Consider the following 13,555-nt stretch of genomic DNA (forward strand, 5'->3'; position numbering starts at 1 on the left):
TAAACCACATCTTCTTTATCCATTCATCTTTCGATGGACACTGAGGCTCCTTCCACAGTTTGGCTATTGTGGACATTGCTGCTATAAACATCGGGGTGCAGGTGTCCCAGTGTCTCACTGCATCTGTATCTTTGGGGTAAATCCCCAACAGTGCAATTGCTGGGTCATAGGGTAGATCTATTTTTAACTCTTTGAGGAACCTCCACACAGTTTTCCAGAGTGACTGCACCAGTTCACATTCCCACCAACAGTGTAAGAGGGTTCCCTTTTCTCCGCATCCTCTCCAACATTTGTGGTTTCCTGCCTTGTTAATTGTCCCCATTCTCACTGGTGTGAGGTGGTATCTCATTGTGGTTTTGATTTGTATTTCCCTGATGGCAAGTGATGCGGAGCATTTTCTCATGTGCTTGTTGGCCATGTCTATGTCTTCCTCTGTGAGATTTCTGTTCATGTCTTTTGCCCATTTCATGATTGGATTGTTTGTTTCTTTGCTGTTGAGTTTAATGAATTCTACTTTCTAAACACTGTGCTGTGCTACCTCTTTTGTTAAGAATGTACTGTTCTCATATTTGCCAGTATCTACACTAGGAACTTTACATTAATTGCTTCATTATGTACTTGCAGAGACTCTTATGAGAAGTACTGTTGTTACAGTTGAGAAAACTCAGACCCTTTCCCAAGATTCTGACTGACATATGGTAAAACAGGTATTATTAGTACAGTCTGATTTCATAATCATGCTTTTAATCATTCCTCAGCATTTTATTTTTTAATATTTTATATATTTATTTGAGAGAGAGAGAGAGAGAGCATGAGCAGGGGGAGGAGCAGAGGGAGAAGGAGAAGCAGACTCCCTGTTGAGCAGGGGGCCTGATGCAGGATTTGATTCCAGGACTCTGGAATCATGATTTGAGCTGAAGACAGACGCTTAACTGACTGAGCCACCCAGGTGCCCCCATTCTCAGCATTTTAAAATACGTTAATTTTTTTTAAATTCAAAATCCTGAGTAGAATTCTATATATAAAACAAAAGTAGAACAACTCCCTTTGGGACACCTGGGTGGCTCAGTGGTTGAGTATCTGCCTTTGGCTCAGGTCATGATCCTGGGGTCCTGGAATTGGGTCCCGTATCAGGCTCCCCAATAGGGAGCCTACTTCTCCCTCTGCCTGTGTCTCTGCGTCTCTCTCTATTTCATGAATGAATAAATAAAATTTAAAAAAAAAAAAAGAACAGCTTCCTTTGAGTGTGGGATGGTAGAGAAAGATCTCTGCTGATTCACATTCCTCCCATGTCATTGACCTATTTATCAGTCCCTAGATGTCCTTGGGAAGCCCTGGTGCTCAAGGGAACACATTTTGAAAACCACTACTGTGGGTAATTGGTAGCTTCTTGAGATGTTGGAGCCAGGCTAGTGATATTTTTGATGAAATATTGGTGAGTTAGGTATATTGATTTGGAAGTAGAGATAAATTATGACAGTGAGTCCTGTGGGACACCTTTGAATCTCAGACCCATAGGGCCCAGTATAAAGATACTTTCAAACACATACAGTCAAAACAGCTGAAAAAAATCAAAAGGTAGTCTAATTTTTCAATTTGTGTCTTTGGAAAACATTGAAAGGGCCCCAGAAATAGCCCCTAGCAACGTTTTCCTCTGTCCCTTTTCTCTTCTTTGCAATTTCCTTATTGTGCCCTTAAAACATACCTCTCTCATCCAAGTTTCAGGGCTTATTCTTCCTCTCTCTGTTCTGACTTCCTTCTCCTTATTACACAGATCATCATAGCCTGTGCTTCAATGTCTTGTACCTTTGTACTTAGTTTCTCAAGTTCACTTTGCTACCCACATATCCTAAAATCCAGGACTGGACCTGGCTGAGAGATACACTATGATGGGGAGAAACTGATCAGATGAAGCCATGTCCCTGTTTAGGATAGGGGATAGAGTCAAAGGCTAGGAATACACACACACACACACACACACACACACACACACACTCAGTCATGCAATTATTTTCAACCTCATTAGGAATGTGGGAGTGGAAGGGATCTGAGTTTGTGATGTCAAAAGTAATGATAGGAAAGAATGATGGGGGCACCTGGAAGGCTCAGTTGGTTAAGTGTGTCTGCCTTTGGCTCAGGTCATGATCCCAGGGTTCTGGGATTGAGCCCTGAGTCTGGCTCCCTCCTCAGCAGGGAGTCTGCTTCTACCTCTCCCTCTGCCCTTCCCACCCACCACTTGTGCTCTCTCATGTGTGCTCTCTCTTTTTCTCCCTCTCTCTCTCTCTCTCAAACAAAATCTTAAAAAAAAATGATGGATATGAGAAGTCTTTCCAAAATAGAGCCATATGACTTAATGATGAACTGAAAATAAAAGAGGAAGGAGAGGAAAGAGACAGATGTGGTTCTGAGGTCTTAAACATGAGTTACTGAGTAAAGATTAGGGTGTTGGACCTGTGGATGCGTTAGAAAGTGGCAGGTTGAGAGAAAAGGAGTAGGTAGTAGGGATTCAGTTTAGGCATGTGTGCATGGATCATGAATTGGCTTTTGGTCATCTTGCATCTAAAGTGATATTAGGACATCCAAATGAAAGTGATCAACAGGTGGTTAGGTATGTGAAAGAGGTCAAGGGAGTAAAAGATAAAGTTTGAAAAGTATCTATGCATATGTGAGAGCTGTGGAAACAGACCTCAGTTCTTCTCCTAAGGATACACATAGATGATGAAAATGTTTCTAGGACAGAGTAATAAGAGGAAGGATCCAATTACAGACTGCAGGAAGGTGAAGAATTTACAAAAGACACATGGGAAATAGGTTTCCAATCTAAAAGAGAGCTTCAGAGAACCCAAGGGAAGAGTTGATTTTAGGGAAATGGTGGATGGATATGACCCCACTCACCCATTAAATCTATTACAAGGGGCTATTTAATTACAAGGGGGGAAATTCTCATGATACATTTATTGAAAACTGTTTGGGAAATTGTATATAGCATCCCAGTTATACATACACGGATGGAGAGAGAGAAATGGAGAAATTAGAACAAAATGTATATATTGTTTATTTCCAGGTAGCAGGATTTTGGGTGATCTTAATGAAAAAAATGTCATTATTTTATCTTAAAAAGAGAAATTTTAAATGTTTATATCTGTATCTTTTACAATTTGTACAATGAGTGTACTTTATTCTCATTAAGAAGAAAAATTATTTTATTGACATCAGTTAGAAAAGAATAAATAATATAGAGGCTACGTCATCTCACTTACTGTCCACAAACATGGAACAGAATAAGCAGCCTGGTCCTGTGTTTCCTGGCAGGGAAACTGAAGCTGAAAGAGATGTAAGAACTTGTGTCAGTCACATAGTAAGTGACGGAGCTAGGATTCTAACATGGGGCTTTTTAAGGCACAAGTTACATATACGTGGTTAAAATGTTACATCAAATGAGAGGAAAAAGTTGGCTGTGCAAACTATACATTATGAAAAGATATGTTGGGGGCACCTGCATGGCTCAGTCAGTTAAGCATCTGCCTTCAGCTCAGGTCATGATCTCAGGTCCTGGGATTGAGCCCCATGTCAGGCTCTCTGCTCAGCAGGCAGTCTGTTTATCCCTCTCTCTCTATCCCTCCCTCTGTTCATGTTCTCTCTCTCTCTTTCTCAAATAGATAAATAATTTTTTTTTTAAAAGACATGTGGCAAGAAGGAAGATACCAGTGGTGCAAGTATAGAGTTTCCATGGTATAGCAAGAGTGAAAAGCAATTTTCTTTCTTGATGAGAGGGGACTGGTGGTGGGGAGATGGAGGCAGGTGTAGGACACTTGATAAGAAGTGTGACAGTTTACCTGGCCTGTGGTAACAGACAGTCCATCATCTCAAGGTGTATAACAAAAGAGGTTTATACCTTGCTTAGGTGATATGGGTTGGCCTTGGGCTTTGTTGTGGTCACTCAGAGACTCAGGCTGAAGGAGACACCATCTGAAACACACTTTTATAGTCACAGGGAAAAGGGAGGGTTGGGGTTGAATACTAGCACTTACATGCTTTACCTGGAAATGACAATGATTTTATTGGCCAGAACCTCAGCCCAATTAAAATGGAGGGGCAAAGTGTAGCTATACCACGTGCCCCTAAAGAGGAGAACGGGAGTATTGTGAACCACTCTAATGACCACCACAACAGGGAGAATATTACTTGCTTTTTTAATGCTCCTGATTTCGTAGCAAAAGAAATAGTTGGCAGAACTCTAGTAGATGTTTAACACAGGAGGTATCATGGTCATCATCCAGGAAACTGAGACTCAAAGAATCAAGTGATCATTTGTACAAAGTCACAGAGAGAAACAGTGGCCGTGTGAAGACTAGAACTGTGTGTCTGAGGCCAGTGACCCCCAGTGGCCCTCAGTGTGCAAAACTCACTGGCCTGGGGTATGTGATTTTGGAGGAGTGGTGGCCATGGCCTAGGAAACTATTGGAGACTCTGCTTGCAAGGTGTTGAGAATAGCAGTCTCACCTCATACTGGGAGTTGATGCTGGAAGCCAATGGCATCCCCATCAGTAAAAACTCTGGACTGCATCTCTTAGGCGCCCAGGTTTCTCTATGTGGTTATTGCTGAAATGACCAAGGAAGACTGCAAATCACTACTGTAAAAGTATAATTGTGAAAGTTGAGTTAACATAAAACTAGCTGAGGCTGGCCCCAAGCAGTAAAGTGGCAGGTGAATTAAATACCTGGAAACCCAGTGGAGCAGCTCTGTGTCTGTAGATTGCAGACAGGTCAGCTTCAACTTAATGAGAGAGAGTTTAGCTGGTGAGAATCCTGGATAGTGTCCTTCTCTGGGATCAGTAGTGCATTCAGAATAGAGAGCAATTTATGAAAGGAAATGGGGTCGTGAGGACATAGGCCATCCTATAGAGAGTTAGGCAGACTAAATCTGAGTTGGTACTTGGAATGAACATAGTTCTTATCTTTTTTTACACTGCTATCAAAAATGGGAGGAGGGAAGGAGGAAAAATAGCTGCTTCAGTCTCACTAAAGCATTGCTTTGTAGAAGATCTGCTAGTCATATTTATAATATTCTATAAATTTACATCAGAAATTATTACAATTGTTTTTTAAATTTTGTATATTTCTAAAGTTAAAGAATAATACTATTTATTCTACACTTAAGCAGGTGTGGTTCTGGGACTTCCATGGTTAACCCTCATATTCCTAGCTTTTTAAACTATTTTTGGTTTTGGCTTTGACTTAAATTATATGGTCATCAAATTCCTCTTTTTATCAGGGAAAAAAATGGAAGGTTTTCTGAATCTTAAGAGCATGTAATTTACCTTGGATGTGAACTATAATGCTTATTCTGAAAAAATTCCATGTAAAACTGAAGAAATTTTGTAGAAATTCTTTATGAATTGCAACCTAACATGTCATTGACACATTTTGAAGGGCATTTTGTTGACTTTAGTGATGGATGATCCCATTCTGCCAAGTTCAGCTGGAAGGGGGGTGGCTTAGAAACCCAAATATCAACCCTGGAATCTAGAAACTTCCTGGAACCATGGTTTTAAATCAGCAGGGTGGATGCGGCCTGCATCTGTGCAAGGGATGGCATTTCACTGGCTCGCTCCATGGAAGTCTCTGGAACAGAATTGTAAACACCAGCCCTCTTTGTTGTGTGTTGGCTTTTAAAAGCCCCCAATGGTTTGGGGAGGATAAGGCCTTGCCTTGGGGCTCCCTGGTCCAATTTTTTGGGACCTGGCTAAAAATCCTGGATATTTGATAGTCTGGCTTATTTCTATGGTGTATTAGCACCCTATAAAAGTTACATGTCATTTATTTCAAGTTTAGAACCCTCTCAAACTTCAGGGGCAAACCAAACTTGAACCTTTTGTGGCTGGAATTCTGTTTACCTTTGGCCAAACTTTACTTCCTGAATATGAGGCAGGGAGGTGAGGTGAGAGGGGGCTCCTGAGGCCCCTTGGACATCAAATCGCTTTTGCCAAACAATGCTTTGATAGGTTAAAACATGAATGAATCTGAAACACGTAGATTAACTTCCTGTCAGAATACTCTGGGGCCTACACACAAAAGTTTATTGTGCTGGGCAAGTGCATTTTGAGTGTTCCCTTCCGCCAACTGTGAGGCAGTATATGAGATTTTTTGCCAAACACAGGTTGAAATTGGGTCAAGCCAGTTACCTTCCACTTCTAATAAATATATAAATAGTTTCTATAAAGGTTACTGGACAATCCAATTGAATAAGAACTTTGGATAAATTTGGACATTACTTGTGTTTGAAACATTTATTTTCAACCAGTGACAAAGAAAGAATGGGCTCTAAGATACAGTGCCCTGTTTAAGGATGGCTATGATTCTTTGTGTCTATTGTCAGAATATAGGCTAGCAAGGAAGTCCTAGTGCTTGAATGAAGGAGAAATAACACACCATTCGATGTGCCTTTCAGATAGAGGAACTGATGAATGCATTGGAGAAGACCAGACAGGAACTGGATGCTACCAAGGCACGCCTGGCCTCCACACAGCAGTCCCTGGCTGAAAAAGAAGCACATTTGGCCAATCTCCGGATAGAAAGGAGAAAACAGCTGGAGGAGATCCTGGAGATGAAGTAAGTATCCATTTTTGTTTTCCTAGTTTCTCTTTTCTAACTTTTCTTTAGGGATGGGGAAAGTCTATAGAAAACAAAGAAAAAGCTTGAAGAAAGAATAATTTAGCCAACACTTAACTGTTCATTTTTGTGACTCTTCTTATTTTTTTTAAATTATAGCTTCCATGTCCCAATTTGCACATTTTTCATATATGTTATTCAAAAAAAAATTCAGCATTAAATTTTGTGCATCTGTGTTTTGTGGATGGCGCTATTATTCTTAGATTTGTCTCAAAGGTTTGAGCTGGCCAAGAGACAGAGTCCTCATTAAGCACAATAGTAATTTGAGTGCTGCTTAAAGTTAAGTGGAAACTTTTCTGAGGAGGTATTTCCTAATTGTGACTATAACTTTGCTAATTATATTCTTTTCACATGTGTACAATGTGTAGCTTGTGTTGGCTTTCATAGAGTCTCAAGGTTGGCACCTCTTTGTTTAGAAAGCAAGGACTCTGATTTGCTGGGTGATAAAAACAGACTTGGAAATCCCACTGCCACCTCCTCCCCCTCACCCAAGGGTAGGGTAGGTGAGGGATATGGGGAAACTGGAACCAATCTCTTTCTTTGATTTAATCAATAAAGTGTGGCCTCATGCTGGGCAGTGATCCTTCCTGTGGGCCTGTGACACACCCATCCCCACCTAGCTCTTATTTCATTCTTACAATGAAATAATATTACCATGGAAGAATATAGGAAAGAAAATTACTCAAAGATTTTAAAAATAATCACTTGCTATGGATCCATTCCTAAAGAAGTAGGCAAGAAGCAGCATCTCTCTATATAAATTAAGATGAAATAATCACTAAGATATAATTTAACTTCCTTCCACAATAAGGAAAACGTACATAATTATGGCATCTTAAGCCTGTAACATAGACTTTGAAATTGGTGGCTAGGTATGGAAGCATGACCTTATCCTGACCCCACAAGTCTTACACATGGTTAACATTAAACCCAGAAAGCTTAGATCATGGAAAATATGGAATGAAATATTTTGAACAATTTAATAATGAGGACAAAACTTTTATTCCTTGTCAACTACCTCAGTTTCTCCAAGACCAAAGAATAAGTATTTTTAATGCATAAATTTGCATTTTTCCTAATTAAACAGTGTATAATAGAAACAGATATTATTATCCTTAGTTTAGAAGTGAGTGAACTGAGATTCAGAGAGATTTCAAATAATTTGCTTATGGCCATCTGGCCAGGATTAAAACTGAAATCTTCTACTTCAAGCTCCCTTTCTACTGTCTTATTTCCTCATGGAGCTTATGTGAATTCCACCAAGCCTGGAACTTTGTTTACTTTGAGTCACTGTGGATATCAGACTGCCTAGAACAGCAGCATATGGTAAATGCTCAATAATTGTTTATTGAATGAGTGAATAGATTGAATGCAAAGACTAGATTTATTGTAGCTAAGAAGAAAAGTATTTCAAACAGCTATGACATTACCAGCTTGATCAATAATTTATTAACAATAGCAGTCCATTGATTCCGTGAGGCTTTATTCTTTTCCATTCACCAGTCCCACTTCTGCCTCCTTGTGTGTTGTGATGTATGAAGTTCAGCCTAGTTTCTCTCATTGTTCTCCAGCTATTCCCAAGTTAACTCTTTATCTCTTGGAGTGATTTATTATGACTTTTAAAGGAAACTTCCATTACTTCCTGTTTATAAAAAGGACATATACTTTCAGCATTTTAAGAGAGCAAGTAATGGTGAAACACACTGGTTTGGGAGTCATCAGATCTAGGTTGGAATCCTGTTTCTTCCACTTGGCGGCCGTATGATTTAGGGGAAATGACCTTAACATCGCTGGCCCTTCTGTTTCCTCCTATAATGACTTTGGTGGGGTGTTTGAGAGGAGAGGCACTCAGGAGGGCTTGGCACAAGGAAAATGATATATGTGTGTAAATGACGCTATCAGCCAATGAAAATATGTCATTTGTTTAGTATACTTTGTGAAGAGTATCATTTATCTAAAATTTGGATTTATTTTTCTTAAACATATAAACCTTTTCCGTGTGTATGTTTTCCCACTTAATTTCATGATTTCAGATAGCACCTAACTAAGACCTCTTTTGGTGAATTGCCATATTATTGCTCAAGTGCTTAATCTTCTGCCACTGCAAAATAAATACAGAATTCTTCTGTTAATTCCTTTGGTAAGAGTAACAAAGCCCTGCTTCATTAAGCCCAATATGGACTCTATTCACTATTTAACTGGCCCAGAAGCCTCACTTATGGGCTCCTTCCCAGGACCATAGGGACACAGGTACAGGGCAATTATATTGACCAACAACTTCAACTTGATTCAGGGGCCTCCTGGGCTATTCATGTCAACCAGCTAGTTTGATCAATCTTGATTTTTAAACTGAGTTGACATATAGGTTACTGGACACTAATTGAGTCAGTGTAGGTTAGTGGAAACAATCAGATGGGTATATCCCTGCCCGTATTTACTATCATTCTGTGCCGAGCATTATTGTTTTTTTTTTCAATTGGCAGGCATCGTGTAAGCAACATTAGGTGAAGTCTATCTACTTCCAAACCCTGGTGGGGAGAGACTGTATAGTGTTAGAGGACAGAGGGGTGGGACCATGAGTCAAGAGAAAGGAGGTGGGATATGTTAACTTACCCATAACATTGAAGGAGATCACTCTCTGGTTATTTCAGTTTTCTCTTCAGTAACATGGAGGTGATAATAACCGCCTTGCCTACTCTATGTAATTGTTGTACAGACAGGATTTTTTTTTAAGTACTGAACTGAAATGAATATAAACCAGCATATGTGAAAGTGCTTTGAAACATAAAAGGGGCTTTTGAAATGAAAGGTGGTGTCTGTTAAATTCGTTGTAAAATCAAATGGCACAGAGTTTTAAAATTGGAAAGCAGCTGGGTCCAACCTCCCAGTGTGCATAAACCAGACTCCTACCCACATAATTACTAATAGGGAATTCACCAGGCTCTGGTGAACACCATTCTTGTTGGAAGTTGTGGGCTCTGGCAGGTACCTCATTGGTTCTTATATGGAACCAAAATGGCTTTCCATGTAATCTTCCCACATGTCTTGGTTTTTGTTCAGGGCTACACAGAATTCACCTGAGCCTCATACACAGCACAGACAGCATTTTAGATATTTCATCTGGTAATAGTGTTCATTTTAGGAAAGAAAAATGAAGAAATATGAAGAAGAAAAATTAAAAAGAAAATCACCTATGATCCTACCATGCAGAGGCAGACACTGATGGTATTTTGGTGTACACCTTTACAAATAGTCTTTACTTTTTTTTTTTTTGGTCTATATTTTTTAACACAATTCGAGTATTCTTGTATTTTGTAAATCCTGCTTCTTTTGCTTACTAGATGATGAACACCTTTCCATGCTACAAACATAGAATTGTATTATTTTCAAAATATACTGTCATTTAGGTTCACTTCTTTATTGGACATTTATCTTGGTTCCAATGTTTGGTCAATATAAAGAATGTTTTGATAAGCATTCTGCTGTTCTGTTTTCTTAACTTATTTTTAGGTAATTATAGATTGATATGCAGATACAAGAAATCATTTTCCTCAATGGTAAGATGTTTCATAATTATAGCACACCAACAAATTGATATTGGTACAATTTACCAACTTTATTCAGATTTCTCTGGTTTTATGTGCACTTGATGTGTGTACGTATTTATTTATATGCAATTTCATCACATGTGTAAATTCATGTAACCACTCTAACAGCCAAGATATAGAACTGTTCCATCATTACAAAGATGCCTTGTGCTACCTTTTGATAGCTACCCCCACAACCCAGCTCTTTCATTTATAACCAGAATTTTGTTTTGTTTATAATATTTTGGGACATGTGCCATACTAGTCTATATTTTTCCCTCCCATTCTCCTGGAGCAGGGCAGGGAATTATCTTCTTAGTTTAAATTAGATTGACTTTAGAATGAGAAAATTTTGCTTGATTCCTATAACTTAAATATTTCTCATGAGTTAGTTTTATTTACAGTAGAATTTCTTTTTAATATTGGATATGTAGAACTTGTCATGTGGTAGGCATTTTTTTAAAAACTTTTGAGGAATGAAAGGATGAATTAGCTCAAAATATCATGAATATTCATTGAGCACCTACTACCTGGCAGGTACTATTATAAGTAGACAAACAGAAAATCCTACCTGATCAAGCTTGCAGTTTAAATGAGTGGAGGAAATAAATGAACTAATAAATAAATCAGTAAACGAATAGACAAGTAAAATAGTTTTTTCCTGTAACCAAAGAAATCTGGAATTACACTTAGAAAACTCTTCCAAAGAGAAGAACTCTTGTAGATCTTTGGGGTAAAGAGGGACATGGAAAATGCAGTGTAACTTCCTATAAACCTTAACTAGTCAAGGAGAGCCTTTGACTGTATTTCAATGTAGGATTCTTCCCCCTAAGACCTCCTCATTTAGTTTGGTCTTTATTGGTTAGTATTCTAATTGCCAATCATTATTCCCACACTGGGAGGAACTAATAGTCCCCAACCCTGCATTTTCTTTCTTTCTTTCTTTCTTTCTTTCTTTCTTTCTTTCTTTCTTTCTTTCTTTCTTTCTTTCTTTTTTTATATGTCTTTAATTATTTATGAAGACCTTATTATTTATTTATTTATTTATTTAATATTTATTTTTAATATTTATTTATTTATTTGTGTGTGCGAGAGTGCACCAGCAGGGGGAGGGGCAGAGGGGGAGAGAGAGAGAGAGAGAGTCTCAAGCAGACACCCTGCTGAACATGGAGCCTAATGTGCTCAATTTGATTTGATGCTCAATCTCAGGACCCTGAGATCATGACCTGAGCCAAAACCAAGAGTTTTGCTCGGTGCTCCAGCCCTGCATTTTCTTTTCTTTTCCCTTCTTCTTTTTTTTTTTTCTTTTCTTAAAGATCCATTTATTCATGAGACACAGAGAGAGAGAGAGAGGCAGAGACATAGGCAGAAGGAGAAGCACACTCCCTGTGGGGAGCCTGATATAGGTCTTGATGTAGGACCCCGGGACCACGACCTAAGCCAAAGACAAACACTCAACCACTGAGCCATCCAGGTGCCCCCCAACCCTGCATTTCCATAGAAGAGCACAACATTCACTTTTCCTTGTGCATAAGATTATTCTTTAAAAAAAAAAAATCTAAAACCTCATACTACAACATTTCCTAATGCTTCGTCTTTGCTGCCTTTGCTCCTATTTAAAAAGAATTTTACTAAAATAATATTAAGAAAGAACATCATTCTATATATTTGGTTTTATAATGCTGGTTAATAAGCTTACATTTCATTAACCAAAGAGCAATTATCTAACTTGTAACAAGTGAATTTGCTATCTGTGGCTAAAAGGAATTGAAGGCCATGAGATACAGTACTTAAAAATCTATCTGTATCACTTGCTTAGATGACTTAAACTAGAATATAATTTAATAGGAAGACAGTGAGGCTGACTGATATGTTCATTTTAGTTTTAAATACAGATTGAGTGAGAGTGTAGAGAGCTGGCCAATAGTTCCATGATTTGAAATGTGTATTTTAGACTTTTGGTGATTTCTTGTGCTTATGTAAAGATTTTAATGAAACCTGTACATTTTTAACTCATCTGATGATGTTCTAAGATCCATCTTACTTTACTGGGTATTGTTGCATTTTAGACATTTTCTCCAGATACCTTCAAAAGCCTTTGTATATATTGAGCTATTTTAGGAAGTTTACAGTGAGGTAAGGCAGCAGCTTATTCCAAGGCATTATCCTGTAGGCCTCTTTGATCTAGGATCCTTTTTGAGAGAGCCACTCATTAGGTAAGTACTCTTCAAAGGAGAGGCAGTGCAGAAAATGATAAAATCAATTTATTCTTTACTTCATGCCAGCATGAGAAAAGACAAATCATATTTCTTTAGGGAGGAATCCTAAGTGCTTGGCAATTTGAACAGGATAAATGAAGCCTGAGAGAGGAGTTTTGAAGGCATCCATTACTTAAAATTGGTAATCTCAGTTGCACCATTTTACAGAGATGTTATGGGGATTGAATGAAATTATGCATTTATGAGAAAGTTATTTTTAAGTAGTAAAAGATCATATATGTATGTGTGTATTTATGTATGTATGTGTGAATATATAATGTCATGTTACATATTAATGTTAGGTAAACACGTAGTTCACATATACAGATTCTATCTTCAAATTCCAAATTAGCCTCATGCTTTCAACATTTTTTTTTGTCAAAATGAAATCCTTTCTGTATCCAGTGGTTTATCTAGAAAAACTTCGACATGTCTAATATAAAAAAAATATTAAATACTAATGGCAATGTGTTGTAGAATGTCCTACTTTGTTTGGTTGTTTCTATTTATTACCTGCTCAGTGTGAAAAGTAAGGTGAGTCAGCTAGAACACTGATGAAGCTCATTGCAGCTTTCCAGGTTTCCTGCAATGGTTGAGGACAGGTGACGGAGAGAGAAAATAAATGTCACTAAGAACTGCTCATCCAGCATTGATTGTGGTTTGCACTGCAGGCAGTCACATAAATGCACAGTTGCTTATCACTTGTGATTTCTGTTTCTCTCTTATACCCTGAAGTTGGTACGTTAGAGCCGTTAGTGGTTGAGAAAAGACCTGCTATACACAAAGTGTATAGTGGGTTAGTAAAACTTAACTACAAAGACAATAACTTTAGAATAGTAGAATGGTCTAATTAACTAAGTGCAAGGAACAGAAAACCTCACATTTCATAAGCTCATACAAGTAGCCATGTAGTCACTGGGGACCTCTACTCCTTCTGTCTTAATGCTTTGCCATCAAGTGTAAGGCTTTCAGCCTCGATGCAAGATTTTTGTCTCAGCTCCAACCATCCTGTCCACATTCCAGTCAGCAGAAAGGAGG

General features: G+C 38.3%; 1 protein-coding gene across 1 annotated transcript in view; it reads left to right on the plus strand.

The window, feature by feature from the left end:
• Nucleotides 1-13,555, plus strand: part of ERC2 (ELKS/RAB6-interacting/CAST family member 2) — a 901,810-nt gene that overhangs the window by 538,478 nt on the left and 349,777 nt on the right. Inside the window, exon 16 of the mRNA XM_055344919.1 lies at nucleotides 6,452-6,612. Within this exon, the coding sequence (XP_055200894.1) occupies nucleotides 6,452-6,612 (161 nt within the window). The remainder of the gene's footprint in view (nucleotides 1-6,451; nucleotides 6,613-13,555) is intronic.

Source organism: Nyctereutes procyonoides, unplaced genomic scaffold (assembly GCF_905146905.1).
Source record: "Nyctereutes procyonoides isolate TBG_1078 unplaced genomic scaffold, NYPRO_anot_genome, whole genome shotgun sequence".
Classification (NCBI taxonomy): Eukaryota; Metazoa; Chordata; class Mammalia; order Carnivora; family Canidae; genus Nyctereutes; species Nyctereutes procyonoides.